The sequence below is a fragment of the Eptatretus burgeri genome, chromosome 10 (assembly GCF_056783735.1).
Source record: "Eptatretus burgeri isolate ZD-2024b chromosome 10, Ebu_testis_v1, whole genome shotgun sequence".
Lineage (NCBI taxonomy): Eukaryota > Metazoa > Chordata > Myxini > Myxiniformes > Myxinidae > Eptatretus > Eptatretus burgeri.
This window is the reverse complement of record NC_140970.1, coordinates 89,591,385-89,608,991: the sequence shown is the minus strand read 5'-3', so window position 1 is coordinate 89,608,991 and position 17,607 is coordinate 89,591,385. Positions and strand designations below refer to the sequence as shown.

General features: G+C 42.6%; 1 protein-coding gene across 6 annotated transcripts in view; it reads left to right on the top strand.

Moving 5' to 3' along the window:
- The window catches only part of LOC147019074 (protein kinase C iota type-like), a 186,643-nt gene that overhangs the window by 139,657 nt on the left and 29,379 nt on the right, over positions 1-17,607 (top strand). For 5 of the 6 annotated variants that reach the window (XR_015062626.1, XM_085899304.1, XM_085899302.1 and 2 more), the window contains one exon: positions 13,243-13,332. Coding sequence is in view for 5 of the 6 variants with exons in the window: in XM_085899304.1 (XP_085755430.1) it covers positions 13,243-13,332 (90 nt within the window). In the remaining variant the exon portion in view is untranslated. Of the gene's footprint in view, positions 1-13,242; positions 13,333-16,280; positions 16,395-17,607 lie in introns of those variants that run through there. The other variant, XM_085899303.1, reaches the window with a different exon arrangement.

The window sequence follows — 17,607 nt, the reverse complement described above, 5'->3', positions numbered from 1 at the left end:
TGGCTATGGTTTACTGTCTACTACCATTCTACCAGGACACATGGTACACGCATACATCAGTCTCGTACAATATGAGTTTCTGAGCTCAAGTGTACTGGCTCTGGATCAAGAAGTCAACACTTTTACAAGCAATGCGACTTTGCATTTGCACATTCTAAGCTCGGCCAATATCTCAGTCTGTGTCTACTGCGTCTGTCTACTGGCATTCTCCTTCACAAGCACAGTCCAGTGCATTGCAGATTAGCCTTCTTGCATTTGCAGCGGTTTCTACAGCCTTTTTTTGCAGCCGCAAGACACCAGCTCGAAGCAGCTTTTTGAAACCTCAGGGAGTGTGGTCCAGAGCGGTTCCTAGGACCCATCCTCTGTTTGCCGCCAGCTCCAGCTTGTTGGTGATGGAAGCACGGGTTGAGGGACCAAGACCTGCCCCCAGACATCGCCACCCTGTTAGACTGATCTCTTCACATGCTGTTCCAAAGCATCATAGGTAGGTGGGATGCACTGGACAGAGTTCCTCTTGGCGAAGAGTTTCTTTCTGGCCTCGTTGACGTCCGTATATGGACTGGTGCGGTCATAGAGGAGCACCACAAACCTTTCATTGCAGTGCATTGTGTCATCCTGGATGTTGACTGGCGTGGTGGTCTGGGTCACAAGAGAATCTGTCATTTCTGGAAACGAGTTCCATGTGGCCCGGGCAGATTTCTTCCCATGCCCCACAAATTCTGATACCGTGTCACATCCGGTCATGGCGTGGAAGACAGGGAGGGCACGTGCCTTCTGTGGACCGAGGGAGGCAGCTATTTCATGGGCAGGGATGTAGCGGTAGTTTTTGCCCATCCCAAAGGCAATTCAGAGTTCATCCACGCATGGTAGTGCCTGGGCTACCATCACCGCCAAGACGACGACGTCGGTGTCTATGGTTCGAACTTGAATCCGACGGTGGTCATGTTTTGCAGCATGGGCCACATGTAGCATGATGCGAGTGTCCGCCTCTTCTTGACCGCATGGAGCCAGAGAGCTTTCACCTTCCTGCCTTCACCATCAGTAACTACCAGCTCCTTTTCCTCGTCATGGAAGGAATGCACCAGCACCTCGGACAGGAAGGTGAAGAGCTCCACCTTGTTTGTGTCGACACGTAGGAAACTCTGCCAGTTTCCTGGTATGGCTGCGGTGCTTACAAAGCGCTGTCACACCCCTTTTCCTCGTTTCTCCCTTGTCGCCGTCTTCAAGGAGCCATCTTTGTAGCTATCCCAAACGAGGTCGAGACGTGAAGCACGACGCAGCTGCCCCTCGACGTATGAGATGAAGACTTGGTGGGCATATTCTTCAAATGTCTTGGCAGTGCCAGGCTTCAACATCTGCATGATGACGGCGCCATCAAGGACAACAGAAGTGACAGCAGGTGCATCAGACTAAGCTTCAGCAACGCCTTCAAGGCACACCAGCAAGTCGCTTTTGCTACCCAGGTGTAGCTTACCTGCATCAGATAACGCGGGAGGACATGCTTGATTTTCATGACGGAAGAACTCATCCAGGTTCCCATCGTGGTTCTGGCAGCCTATGTAGAGCCTTGCAAATAAAGCCATATTATTCTTCACAGATGCTTCCTTTCCTTTGGTTGCTTTTGGTCTTCTGTCTGTTCCGAAGAGGGGGAGTTTGTTCCTCTTTATAGGTTCGTCAATATATATAATAAATTAACACAAATGACATTTGTATTGTTTTCCTTTGTAAATGCACATCACATGGAGTATTTATCACCTCTGAGAAATCTACAAAGAGAATAACAATGACAGATATACCATGTTGTTAAAGTAGAATGGCAGCCATTTTGGAAAATGGCTGCCAAAGCTGACCAAGGCAAAATCTCGAGTGGCTCCATATCCAGAATTGTTCAGAATACATTAGTCAACATATGTACCAATTTTGGTGCTTTTATGAAAAGTCAAACAATTGGTTTGCTATGCTGCATTACTATTCCAAACCCTATCAATCAATATACTGTGTTGAAATTTTAGAGATAAAAGCACCTCCCTCTTGTATTTCCGAAAATGTAACATATTTTTACTTTGCCATTTGATATCATGTAGATTTTGAAGAATTACGTTTCAATTGGTGTATAAATGGCTAAATGCAATATCGTACACAACAATTTTCTCCAATCTTCTTAATGTCGTTTTTATTATGTAATGCAAAAATTGTGCCTCTATTGTGGAGGTAAACAAAATAGTTATTGCTTAATAGCTGTTTGGGGTTAGGGTTAGTGACGGTTATTTAAAACAAATTAACAACCTATTAAATAATTCACCACCCAGATGTAGTGAACTCACGGAAAAGTTCATCTTTTGTGAAAGACCGAGAGACCAATATATAATCATTCTTGACATCTAGACTTCTATATAATTTCATTCAAAAGAGTAGTTGGTGGTTACCAAAGTGAACATGCCCCCAATCGCTAATAATAATATTTTTTTAAAAGGAAATCCCAGAGGGTTCTGATGACATCACATTCACGTGTTGATCGACCACTGTTGCAGGCTGCAGCTGCAGCATTGCTTTGAAGTGTCAAGATAAAGAGTGAAGAGTTATACTCATTACTGGTGGTGATTTCTGAAACAGAGTTACTTGCAAGCTTGAGTGAAAACATTCATGGATCTGCTGAACTCAAGGGGAAGATGAGTAGTGAGGGGAGAGAGCCACACCTCATGAGCCAGCAAAGGTTCTTGTCTCTTCGCTCATTTTCTGACATTTGCCAAAAAAAGAAGCAGTGGTGTTGAGAGTGGACCTGTCAGCATCAGAACACAGACAACAATATACTTAGAACCTGAACAACAGGACTATGATCCAACCCCAAGGAGTGGTGCACTTCAATTTTGGGTGGAAAACAATACCGAGTACCCTCAACTGCACAACTTGGCATTAAAAGTACTGTGTGTTCTCGCTTCAAGTGCTCCAGTGGAAAGAGTATTTTCAAGGGGAGGCCTTTATTATGTGCTATCAGGCAAGGCTGGGAGTAGACATTCAAGCCAAACTCATCTTTCTGAAATTCAATGAAGCTGTGTACTTCATTGAAATTGTTTAGATAAGATGGTAATAAAAGTTAAACATATTTATGAAACCTTGAAAAGTAGCACAATTGTCGAACTTGAAGGCGATATTTTATGAAAGACAAGCAGACTGAATGTCACAGTTTTGAATGATTTATGTCTACAATCTGATCAAAATCTTGATGCAAGTAACAAGTTGCACTCCGTTTTGATATTTTATTGTCTTCATTTACATAAACACAAATATATTCGCTTTTTTTTGGCCACTTGAAATATACTTTCAGCACAGGACTGGGACTCGAATCGCAGGATTCGGACAGCTCTGACTTAGATTTGGACCAGGTTGATTCGACGACAACACTGGTTAGAGCCATGCTGCTGTTTCAATCACATTTTCTTTGAGGTTGGTGATAGCATGATAGCAGAGGGGAGAGAGTTAAGTATTCCGCTGTTTCGATGAGGTAACTAAAATAATAAATGTCAGTGTGCGTCCATCTGTGTCCATCTGTCCATCTCCTCCATAACTCCAAAACCATGCAACCAAGCGGCCCCAAACTCTGCACGCACACGAAGGGAGCCCCAAGGTGGTGCATGAATGAAAATTGGGTGTTTGGGTTAATTTAAGACATCCCTCTTGGAAATAATTTAAGGGGTTGCTCATCACAAAAAAACAAAAAACAAAATAAGCTTGACCAAGATGGTGGCATGCCATTTTTGTCAGCCTTCTGTCAGCTCGCAAGAGTCTTAAGCCGCCATATTTTGGCCTGCTCAACAATGCCTTGACTTGAAATGGGCCACAACAATTTCTTAACGATAAAGTTGTTTTTTTCACTTTCCTCACATATCAAATACCTCATCATCATACCTACAAATCGCTAGATACATTGCAATGCTTATAAACGCCAGGAGACGCCAGCGTTTGTGGCTTTATTTCATTTCCACGCATGCCATAAGCTCTAGAATCTCTTAAACTAAGCTGAATTTCAAAATTTAAGCTCCAGAATTGAACTTGGCAGCAGTGACAACTGCGAAAAGAGTTCATTTGTCCAATTCAGATGTAGTTTCACAAAGGCAGCGTGAGGGGAGGGGAAGAAGGCAGTGTGAGGGCAAGGGAAGGAAGTGGGAGGGGAGGGGAGGGAAGGCAGCATAAGGGGAGGGTACGAAGCTTACCAGGGCATTACAGGGGCTATAAAATGTGCCCAACAGCAACATTTTATTTTTAACCACTGTGTTCCATGTAAAACCAGGTGGGAGCATTGTAAATTTAAAACCCATGCTATCTACTTGGCAAAGGCCTGCCTGCATGCATGTCCCAACCCTTACTCATTCCTCCAACCTGCTCGCATGTGGGCATGCACAAACCCCACTATGTCCGACCTCCATGTGTACTGTCTACGTACCTCGTCATTTTCAGCCACTGCCGACTATTAATATTTTTGTGGTTCTCGGAACCGCATGCATACAACAGATAGGTGTCTCAAGACAGTTATTCCATTATTATACGTGTAGATAGTCCCTTTCCTTTTGTTTAGCGGGACAACAAGGGAGTGCGTTGCGATGATCTAATAGCTAGGGTTGCTTCAGTCATTTTTTTCCTTCATTTCATCCCCACTCTTCTTCTTTTCTGAATATTCCTGAGGTAAATCAGGCACGTGCGCCTTCGCTGTAAGGTGGGGCCTCGTGGAGGCCAGCGCGTGCGGCGCCATGGTGGGGAAACGGCAGCGCCGAGTCATGTGGTATGCTAGTTGGTGCTGGATTATTGACTCGAGTTTCCGATGGTCTGGAGAGAATTGCCGATTGCATTAGAAAGGCATGCAAGTAAATACCTCTGAAGAGGCTACACGAATGGTGTTTTTCATGGCACGGGAAACATGGCCAGCACGACGCCCACGCTGCACGAGACGCGTACGGAGGCCAATAAAGCCGACTCCACGCCATGTTGGGCAGGATACGAGTGTGCGGGTAGAAGCAGCTTGACCCTTTTTAGCTCACCTGTTCGAAGAACAGAGAGCTATAGCGATACCCCTGGCCTGAGCGTCAGCGTGAGCATGAGCGTGAAAATGTTAGTTTTTGGTGCAAGTGATTTACTTTCTAATGTTTTTTATCTACCACACTATTTTTTACTGATTACAATATACAAATACATATAATGCTTTAAAATAGTTTGGATCAGACTTCACTGCAATGCTTTATTAAAAATATTATTAGACTAGTCTTTTAAAAACCATAAATGTATAAACAGGTAAGCATTTGGTGGCTTTGACACCAACTCTCTGGTTAACCTCAATATCCGACGCATATTGGTGTTTGCCCCGTGCACACGCTTGCGGACTCGTGTGAACGCGAGCGCTGGCCACGTGCGTGATGGCGGAACTGCGCGCACTGTATGGAGTGTGCTCGAGGGCAGATGCGTATGCTGCTCGTGAAACATGCATGGATTTATCCATGGCGATGTACCTACGGTCCTCGCTGGCAGCGGTGGATTCTCCACGGATGGTGAACGTCTTCTCGTCTCTGCAGCCAGCGAGGCTGCGATCGAGCCAGGGGAAAGGACAGTGCGGGCCACAATTGGCACGCGTGGAACGAGCGCGTTGATCGATGCTGGTCGAACGGGCATGCGGGACCCTCGACCGGTCGCCCGGGGGTTTTTGCGGGATGATTCGCGTGCCAATTTCGGTGTGGGCGATTCATGTCATCTCGTGGGTTCGGAGCACAATATTGCCGCTGTTTGAGATGGCCTTGCCAGAAACGAAGTGAGGCGGTTTCCGGCCCAAGCTGGTGGTCCATGTGAGGGGTCGGGGCCAATCGGAGCGCCCGATTCAGATGATGATGTTTGGATTCGGCATGGCCCCTCCCCCGAGCTGCGGGCCCTATAAAGGTCGGGGCAGTTCCTCGTGCCCGGTCGGTCTGTGTTTCCTGCTCCTTGTCTCCGCCTCCTCGTCTCTGCCCATGCCTCGCCTCATCGACACCGCCACGACCCGCCTCCTGCTCCTCGACTCCGCCAACTCATCTCCGCCCACACCACGTCAACTCCACCCACTTACCTGATCCTGCCTACTACTCCACCCTCGCCCTCTGGACTCCGCCCCTTCTCCACTCGAGCTCCTCCTTCACGAACACGGTCTCCACACGTGCGGCTTGGGCCAGAGACAACGCACCCACTGTTGAGTACCGCACATCCCCCCCACCCCCCTCCCGCCGAAACGTATTGGTGGCATGTCATGCTATCGGGCGCACAGGTACTGAGACCATAGCCTCAACTCCCCCCCCCCCCTCCCTGGTTGCAAAACTCCCTCTTCATTGGGTTTTCTGTGTCTGTGTGTGTGCTGGTGCCTGTCTGCTTAAGTAAGACTGCAGAAGATTGTTATTATTATTGTTATTATTTTCGCGTTAAGTCTGCTCTGTGTCCCCTTTTGTAAGTTGCCTGTTTATTGTCGTACAACACGCCTCTTTCTATCCCTGCATTACACACAACAAGAAATCTTCACTGTGCCACATATCTTTCCTCACCTGCTTGTAAAAAAAATTATTATTATTAGGAATGTTCCCTGCTCGTTTTTGTCTTTTCTTCCATTGATCCAGCATGGTCCGAATCCTAGCTTAGCCGGGACTTTATTACCAACGATCCGTTCCTTTTCGCCGGTACATCCTTGGCAGTGTCGCTCGGCTGCATTTGATCCGGTAGAGTGATCCGGTTCGGACAAGGTGTACCGAGGGCGTGTTCCCCTGTAATTAAATCGTGTGATTAATTAGGTAACCCGATTAAAGGCCCGGTCACACCTTGACGTTTTAGCCAACGTATGCCGATTTTTGAATTTTTTTCTAAAACGCTGGCACACGTTGAATACGCTATGGGTAAGTTTTGATAACATTGAGAGCACGCTGAAAAACACTGCCATACGTCGTTGTACGTTGGTTTTAAACGTTGTACTTTGTGGTTGTCCTCAAATTTTTTCATGCTTGAAATTTCACGACGTATGCCGGCGTATGACTCACACGTTCCGCTACGCTGGCCACAAGTTGTATGCACGGTCTGCGATCGTTGACAGACGTCAACACATGCTACTTGTAAGTTAATCATAAGTTGAGACACGCCGAGGTAATGTTTAGTGTACCCGAAACTTATTTCTAACCTATGATTAACGTGTTGTTGGCACGTTACGCGATCGTTGCCACACATCGACAGACGTTACTTTTAAGTTACTCATAGGCTGAAAGACGTCGGTATAATGGATCGTCCTTGCGTCAGCGTCCACGGCCACGGCCAGGACACTTATTTGCAGCATTCTTCAAACTTTTCTTCGGCATGACGAGGATGTTCACACTTCGATGTCTAGCTTGGCTATGATTCCAATTGTCCATCGGCAGCGTCTATTTAAAATAGTCGAGTTTGAGCGTTTTAACACGTTCAGAAGAAACGATTAAAATTTCCAAACCCCAGCGTCAAAAAACAAAGGCGAGTGACAGCAATTTAAATCGTTCATTGTAAACAATGAAAATAGCTGAGTGGTACCATTTAAAAGTCGTTGAGTGTAAAAAAAAATCCAATTGTTGAGCGCAAGCGTCTACTTTCAATAGTGGAGATGCAGCCATTTAAATCGTTGAGTTTATCATTTAAATCGTTAAACGCAAGGACGATCCATCATAACCCACACCCTCCCCCTCACACTCACCTACTACTGCCAACATGAACAAACTACTACTAATACTAATACTGATACTGATACTGTTACTGCTGACATGGACATCGACTCAAAAAGGACTCGAAAACACTGTTGGGTTCCCCTTTTATGAACAGCATTTTTATATACCAATTCCCAAAACCGCTGGGAACACGTCTTTATATGGCAGTTGTAAGCTAGAAACACGTTAATTTTTTTTTTGTCGACCGGAAGACATCATTGGAATACGTCTACATACGTCGATAATTGGTTCAAAGCACGTCAAACATAAGTTAGAAATAAGTTTCGCGTAAAAAAGACATTACTGCGACGTGTTTCGACTTATGAGTAGCTTATAAGTAGCCTTTGTGGACGTGTGTAAGCGTCCACATATCGTGTGTAAAACTTATCCCCATCGCATGCGGAACGTGTGTCATACGCCGAGTACGTCGTAAAATTTTGAACATGTTTAAAATTTCTTGACGTACTCTACTTACTACGAAGTATGATAGCGTACTTTAGCGTTGTACTCACGTATACCAAACTTACTCATACCGTATTTGACGTGCCCCAACGTTTTAGACACATTTTTCTTAGGTCGGCATACGCTGGCAAGATCGCCAAGGTGTGACCGCGATGTTGTCACTTCCATTTCTACGGCAGTTATGATTCGAATCGTTGTGCGTCAGCCTTTTAATAGGCTACGTCACGACATCGTCGATGATGCGTGCAGTGCGCTATGCCTATGTTAGACTATCGTTGGGCATCGGTTGTGTAGGCCAACAACAGGTTCAGCATTCGTTGGTATAAGTTATCTATAACACAACGAAACGTTCTGTGTCCGTTACCAATGCGTTATACATAAGACCAAGTCGCTATGAATACGTCCGAATCCTTAATAAAAAACATCAAAAGTTCAACGTAAGCCAGCGTTTAGGTACATTTTAATACGTTGCCATCGCTGGCTAAAACGTCAAGGTGTGACCGGGCCTTAACCCATAGACGGGATGACCCTTGGTCACGCGGTTGAGTTATTGGCATCCACGGTCGGTTAAGCAACCCGCCGCGTCATGGAATTATCCGTGTGTGATGGCCTACAATTCCGCGGAGCCTGGTGGGAACAGATAGCTTCCCCCACCTTGTGGTCTTCTCACCCGATCCCCCCGGCCCGCAACAATATATTGCCGAAACTATTAGTATATTTATTTTAATATTTTGTCATGAAAGCAGATCGCACAAAACAGGAAAAAGAAAACTGTGTATGCACTGGCGTACTAAAGGGGGGTGCCGGAGGGGGGCAGTCTGCCCCGGGTGACAGCTGAGGGGGGGGTGGGGAGGCCATTGGGAGAGTTGAACTACTTGTACAATGACATAACAATGGTTTTAGTTGCAAATAACATTATAATCTTGTTGCATGATACGTAGGTCCTTCAGTGTAGTTATTTCCTTAATAAATGTTTTGAATAGTCCCTTACCTTTAGAAAGCTCAACAGTGTGCCACAGCACAACAGAGGCTTTTGATGGAAGGTTTTGTCAGCAATTGTAGGGAAGATTATTCTGTGATAATCCTGATTATACTGTGATTTCAAAATTTAAGTGCAGAAAATTAAGTTTATAAATTATAAGAATATTATTTATATTCTAACTTGTAACTTACAAGATTAATAAAAAAGATAGATCTGAGGAGAACACATGAGCGAAGAGGAAGAAGAGGGGGTTTCTTCAGCTCGTGGTGATGAGATTCTTCTATGATAATTCTGATAAATGATTTACAGTGATGTCAAAATTTAAATATACAAAATTAAGTTTATAAATTATAACAATATAATTTATATGCTATATTGTAAGTTTATAGCTTTTAAGATTAAAAAAAAAAGATCTAAGGAGAACGTGCTTGGGAAGAGGAAGGCGAAGAGGCCCAGGAGCATCCAGAACGACGAGAGAGCGGTTTGCGAGTGTCTCGTCTGGAGTGAACATTCTGAGAGAGCACTTACAGAGGAGTAAGATGCATACAAAGCCGAGTGGTGCATTAAAAATCTGAGTGGCGATTGGGAAAACAGACGAACGCGCTTGAAGCCGACAAATGTTTTTTGTCTGAGTACCGAACAATTTCTGCTGGTACTCATTTGAGAATCTCATTTAAAAAAATTGTCTGAACCCCTGAATATAAAGCATGATCCCAGAAATGCTTTTTTTGTCATCAGCTTTCTCCACCAATTAGAAGCAAGTTTTCATCAGTTACCGGAGCATCATGTATTGTAGGAAAGGTGATGATTAGTTCTTTGGTTTGACGTCAGGTTAAACTCGTCAGCTTGTCGACTATCGTCATGGATTGTAAAAATAGGTTAGAGAGCACAGTGTTGCAGCAAATGAAGTTGCACATTCTTTCATCTTTTCTTCACTAAATATAAGCCTCCGAACAGGAGTAAAAATGAAGCTTAATGTTAATTTTTAGTCCTTTTTATTATTATTAGTTTTTAGAACTTGTGCAAAGATTGGTATTTCCATCAGCAAAGTGACGGGTCTTACTTCTTGTGATTGTGAAATGAACAACCCAGCAGCTTGGTGAGCACTCCCCAAGTGGCTTAAGCACTCAAGCAAGCACTCCAGCAGAACGCCTGGCTTGGCAAGCGATTACCTATTGCCATCGGTCATATAAACCCATTCATCCACAAACGCCCAAACAATATCCAAATTGGACAAATGAATACTTTTTTTTAACATCGGAACTGCTGCTAAGTTCATTTCTGGAGCATTAATTTTGTAATTCGGCTTAGTTTAAGACATCTTCAAGGTTATGGCATGTGCAGAAATTAAATAAAGTGACACAAACGCGGCCGTCTCCGGGCGTTTATAAGCATTGCAATGTATCCAGTGATTCGTAGATATAATGAACAGGCATTCGATAATATGAGTGAGGAAAGTGAAGAAGAAAAAAAACTTTATCGTTAAGAAATCGTTGCGACCTGTTCCAAGTAAAAGCATGGTTGAGCAGGCCAAAAAACACATGGCAGCTTCAGACCCCAGTGAGGCAACGCAGAATACACCTTAAGACCCCATAGAGCAAGGATGTGCCTGATAAAGGGTATAATTATATAAGGCAATTATCTTCAAAAGGGGTGTTTTAATTTACCCAAACATCCAATTTTCATTCTCTTACTACCTTGGTGTTTTCTTAGTGTGCATGCAAAGTTTCAGGCTGCTAGGTTTTATAGTTTGGCGTTGTGGAGGAGAGACTGACACACACACACACACACACACACACACACACACACACACACACACACACACACACACACACACACACTTATTAGTATAGACTTCCAAAATTGCCCAAAAGATTGAGATGCAAATTCAACTTTTTGCTTTACAGTCCTCCGAGTGGAGCAAATTTCTGAGAATAGGCAGAAAAGCATGGCCCGATGAATGGAACAGACTGGAAGAAACCGTCACATAAAAGAGAAAAGGAGATCAAAGAAAGTATTCCCAAGAGATGTCGTGTCCACAGTGATGGAAGATGCCAGTTTTCAAAAGAGCCAATTGAAGACTGACTTAGTTTGCCAAGAGATTATCCAGAGATAAAATCGACATTCCTGGGTTAAAAGTGCTATTTCAAATGATAGACCAATTCCCGTTTGGCCCTAAAACTACAGACTGGAATGATGATTGGCCTTCTGTAGTTTGTATCGGTGCAACAGCTTCATGGTGCGAAGGTCCTCCACAATGATGTGTTCTCGGTTAGGGTTAACCAAGCAGTGGGCATGGCACCATTACAGATAAAGAAAAGAGATTGATCCTAGGCCATTAGAAGACATTTCCTTCTCTTTTAGGTCTTCAAATGTAAAGAAACCTCCACAGAAATGTCGGGTCGAAAATTATATAATGTTGATTGACACATAGCCTCTCATGGAAATATGGGAGAGAAATTATATAAGACTGATTGTGTCTTCAGAGTACGTCAGCAAACTGAGCACATAAGTGGGACACAAATTGCTGTAATCAGAACACCACAAATGTCTTTCCTGGCCGGATATTGAACCTCATCAGATCTGTATTAATAATTTAACAGCATCTGTCCGTCGATGTCTTATTCATTTTCTCATCCCCTCTCTTGCCACTTTGCATGTCGCCACCAAATTTGGTAAGCATCATCAGCATTGCCTGACAATCTGCTCACAGCATCTGAATTGACTTCCAACTCTGACATTTATTCTGTTCGGCCCAGTCAACAGTTTATTTTTCTCAGTGTTCGCCATGCTGGATGATGTCACAGCATTCCGGTGGGTAGTGCTTCAAGCCCAGCTGTCACAGCATTGTTGTTGTTCTATGGTCCTATCAAAGGCCATTCCATCCCATTACTCGTCCTTCACTGGCACTGTATATCCGCTAATTTAAAGAATAAACTTTAGAGTGCTGGATGCCACGTGCTGCATTCTGCGAGAATGCAACATTCAAATTTGCAAGAAGATTCAAATTTTCTCGTTTTTTTAATTTTTTTTTTAAATAATGTAAGCATATCTTTGTATTATGTCTTCTATTCTTGAATGGTTGTTTTTGAAGCAATGTGCTGGAATTGTAAACGAGTTAAAAGTAGCCTTGATTTATATTGATAATTATTCAGAATATTTTCCATATTTGTAATCACCCATTGTTCAGAAGAGGAGGATGGTATTGGGAGAAGGAGTGTCACAATTTCTACCATTGTTGCATATGTAATATGTAGATGATCTTTCATATGTAGCACAAGGCTGCGGGGTCACATAATTGGCTGAGGCACAGCTGTGTCGCTGCGGAAATGCCCTCTGTTGGTCAGGGCAGGAATTTATCATTTGTTCATGGTGCCGGTGAGAAGGACACCATGGGATCTTTAACGTACACCAACTAATGCCTGCAGACGGGACGCTCATCTTAAGTCCATTCGCTAGATGACACACTCATTGATGAATAACCTTGCCTGTGAACACACCCGGATGACAGTTTATAGCTGGATTGGGATTAGAACCCAGGCTAGACTGCTTGGAGGTGAGTGTGATCATTTGTAGATGTAGATGATCTATGTCGTAGATCATCTATGTAGATGATCATTTTCTACAAGTTCCGCTTCTTTAATCTTCAAGTTTTTCATCATTTCATACCCAAGACACAAACAAAGGAGCAACAGTGACAGTAATTTTCAATGCCAAGTCACTTTGTTTTAGGTTTCTGATCCCTGAGATTAGATGCAACGTCATTAAAAAACAAAAACCCTTTTTATATGGCTTTTCCCTTCCTGACATATATTTAAGAGCTCTTCATGTGTTTGTCCATGAATAAACTTAATTGTTTACATGTAGTATGAAAAAAAAAATAATGAGACCTTTATCTTGCAGTCACCCGTCTTACACACCTACATCTGCTTACTAGTGAAGGAATCAAAGCACTCGTGCAGACTACAGGGATCAATTTGAATGGGATTGTTTGGTTGACAGGTCGGAGCTGTATGTTTTGTTTTGAACAGAAATAATTGTAAATTTCTTGCCACCCTCTGTTTCCTTCATCAGGATCCTCGGGAGAGGCTCGGTTGCCACCCGCAGACAGGGTTTGGGGACATTCAAACACACCCCTTTTTCCGCACCATCGATTGGGAATTGGTAAGAACTTCAAGATAACTTCTCTAAGCACTATTTTGACAATAAGCGATAGCGAAGAACGCATTGACCTGTTTTTGTGAAAGCCATTTGAAGGAAACAATTCTGATGTAGCCTCGTGTGTCCTTACCTCACTACCACCCACAGGTTTGTATATCTACTTTATCATCTGAATATCTTGATCATAAGCATTGCATTCACACAATTTACTGTAAAAGCTTTTGATAGGCTGGACATCAAGTCCAAATCTCAGGTATATTTATATGCTTACTTTTGTTGTTTTGTTTTATTTTATGTATCAAGGGGGCAGCTCATTCCTTCGTTGTAGAGCAGGGACCAATTTTGGAATCTAAAAGCCTGAACATCACCAGGTTGTCCTTTTTTTATTTACAGAGATTGAGGCTCATGGAAGAGCTGAATGACACAGTGGTGATATTGTCACTGACATACCAGGGGGAGTTGGCAGATGAGGGATTGGAAGGAATGAGCACACAAGCAGTATAAGTAGGGACAGGCAGACAGGACAAGAGAACTGAATGAAATGCATAGATGAGGAACATTGAAGAAGACAGGAAAAGCAGGCAAAGAGGGTTAATGTGGAAAGGTATGGATAGACAGGAGAGTAGAGCTGCTGAGAAAAGAAAATATTGGGAATAGGAATCGGGGATAATGCAAGGTGGTGATGATTCACCGTCTTCAAGGAGTGGAGAGAGGAATATGATTGAATTGATTGAAGGAAGTGATTTCACAGTCGAGAGATGAGGGGGACAAGTTAGTGGAGGTGAGCTTAGCCTATAAGGTGGGAACTTGGGTTTTTTTTTTTTTTGGTTGCTGGTTTTGTTGTGCTCGTTAGAGACAAATCCTGAGGGATAGTAAGGGAGAGGCCAGAAACTAGGCAATAGAAAAGTATGATGCCACCAACGCCTGTGTGAAGGGAGAGGAGCAGACCTCACAGCTGTGCGTTTTGTTGAGACTTGGATTCTACCGCCTCCAGGGGTGCAATTTGAGATCTGGCAGTACCAGCCCACAGAGGATATCCATACTCCATGGCACTGCGAACGAAGGCTTTGTACACTGTTAGGAGTTCGGAGCGGCTGAGGAATGATTAGCTCTGTGGAGGATTATGAGGCACCTCTGCCCTGGAAGCTTGGATATGTGATCAGCACAAGGTTGATATGTAATTGTCTTATTATAAAACAATGGATTTAAACAAACAAAAGTTGATAAGAGTATGTTTCCCACCATGCGAAAATTGACTGTCTTTTTAGCTCCCACCTTGAGTGGCCTTTGGCTTTGTGGTGGGTGAAATCTCATTAAAAAAAAACCTTCCAAGCTAAAGACTAAATAAACAATTCCATTTACATAGACTTACCATCCTAGTGACGTCTCAGTCAAGCACACCATGAAGAAAAACTGTCAAGTTGTGACCGGGACTTACTGATCAACTTTAACAACTGCTGATTATCACAAGCTATCTTGTTCCATATATATTGATGCCCATATTTTTATTTAATTTATCTTTCCTTCTTTTCCACTTCTGTAATGTTGACTCTTCAAATAGAACTGATGGAAACAACATTTCTGCAAAGGTTATCCAAAAGTCACTGCTTCTATTTTAATTACCACGCACATGCGAAGCAAAAAGCGGGATTAAGCAATTGGTTCACTTTGTCGGTCTGGCCATAAACGTTAGTTTTTGGTCGAGGAACAACCTAATTTCAATAGAATGTTAGATTTAGAACACGAATCAGAATATGAATCAGAAAACGAACCTGCAGTTTCTCAGTACTTTCTCTCTGAATTCGTCCCAATTACACATGTGCATGGAGGAGTGAGATACTTTTTTTTTTTATTTTTTTTTATTTTTTTTTTTACTCTGCCTGTTGTCTGGCCATCAAACAGAATTGAAAATCGTTCCAAACAGGAAACTTTCTCTTTTAGGGACATCATAAAGGGCACAAACAGGCGCGAAGAACTAATGCAATGTGTTAGATAAGGTGGTGTAAAAGAAGCTGCATCAACGGCGGTAAATTTCCTGAATTTCTTTTTTCTACGAACTTTAAAATCTTTATTTTATTTAAATTCAATTATATACTTGAACACTGTGGAACACAAATCACCTTTTTGGCACTTTCAAAAACCTTTCCTTTCGTAGAAACTTGAACAAAATATTACAACATTTTACATCATCTCGACCAATCAAATTTGCTGCTCGCAGACCCCACCCATGTACTTTTTTCTTTTTTACAATGTACTTTTTTCTCAAGATATTTTCTCAAGTATTTTCTCAAGTACTGAGAAAAAATACCATGTACTTTTTTCTCAAGACTGTGGGGTAATGTGTTCTATGAACTCTCTAATTTAAAATAATTATTTGTTTTCAAAAGCAACATTTCCACATCCAAACATCTCGTTTTATGGAACATTCAGTCATTATTTACAGTCGCCACTCTTCTTTGCACTTCTTTGGGTATGTATGCTTTTCTGATTTAAATTATGTACATATATATGTATATCATTGCACATGAATTTGTAAGCAACTTACTTTATGGCATGATTTTCAAAATTTCCATGAAGGCCAGATCTTAAAGGATCATAAAGATGGTAAGTTGAAGGTGCTAGGTCTGGCCTATAGAGTTGTTGAGGGAGGCGTCTTCCTGGTCTTCATTGTCTCATTACGTCGTTTGTGATATCACTACATTCACCTGCAACAATGTAAGAAAGGAATGTCTCTTTACAACCTCATATTAAGACAAAATGTCGTAGGAAGCAGGATTTTTAATAAAAAGACATTTCTAGTGGACATTTCGAGTGTCTACATCAGCAGCAGTTAAACATGTATATTTACAAGGATTTAAGGTGCAGGAGGAGGCCATTCGGTCCATCATGCCTGCACCACACGAATACTAGATTTAATCAATCCGTTGATACCCCCTTCCCTTCGTGTGTAGCCTTTTTGGCTGCTACACTGGTGCTCATTTTGCCGACCTCGGAAGGATGACGGGCTGAGTCAACTCCCCGGTGTTAATTCAGCAGCCAACGGGGCTTGAACTCAGGACCTTCAGATCCCAAGCCACCATCCTAACTGCTAAGCCAACACCAGGTTGAATGCATATTCAGCATGCATTGCACTTATTTTCATTACCATGTTATTATCATGAAACTAAACAATTTTTACAGAGTGCTATGTAAGAAATTATATTATTGTTTTATGTTGCACTTTGTAACCAAGATTCCCAGTTCCTTGCAGATGTCATTGTGTTCACTTATTTTATTGAAAAGTTGTCAGTGTGAGATTATAAAATAAAAATGGCCCATAGGGCCAGGACTTGACGAAATTCATCCAGTCAAAGATACTCCCCTCCTATGTCCGTGTTTCAAATTTGAAAGGAATCCGTTAAGATTTGGTGGAGACATGAATTTTTGAAAATCGGCCCATGCTAAAAGATACAGATTTTCACCATTTTCAGGAATTTTTCCTGACCTTGACCTTTTACCTTGACATGCCAAAAGTTATAGGGTTCTATTCTGGTGGCCAATAAGTCCATTGGTGAAGTTCCATGACATTCCGACTCGAAATGCGACCTGTAGAGCGAGACGTACACTCAAACAAACAAATGAAATGGCCCATAGTGCCAGGACTTGACGAAATTCATGTGATCATGACTACCATGAAAACCTTAGATAGCACTTACCATGTTAAATTAAAATACCTGTCACCTCCGTAATCCGTAACGGATGTGACCATTTTTTAATCCAGTCAAAGATACTCCCCTCCTACGTCTGTGTTTCAAATTTTAAAGGAATCCGTTAAGATTTGGCAGAGACATGAATTTTTGAAAATCGGCCCATGCTAAAAGATACGGATTTTCGCGATTTTCAGGAATTTTTCCTGACCTTGACCTTTGACCTTGACATTCCAAAAGTTATAGGGTTCTATTCTGGTGGCCAATAAGTCCATTGGTGAAGTTTCATGACATTCCGACTCGAAATGCGACCTGTAGAGCGAGACGTACACACAAACAAACAAACTCACAAACTGAACCGACCAACATACTTGACAAAATCGTAGATTTCGTCAAGTAACAAACAAAAAAACAAAAAAAAATGGCCCATCAGGCTAGGACTTGACGAAATTCATGTCATCATGACTACCATGAAAAACCGTAGATAGCACTTACCATGTTAAATTAAAATACCTGTCACCTCCGTAATCCGTAACGGATGTGACCATTTTTTAATCCAGTCAAAGATACTCCCCTCCTACGTCTGTGTTTC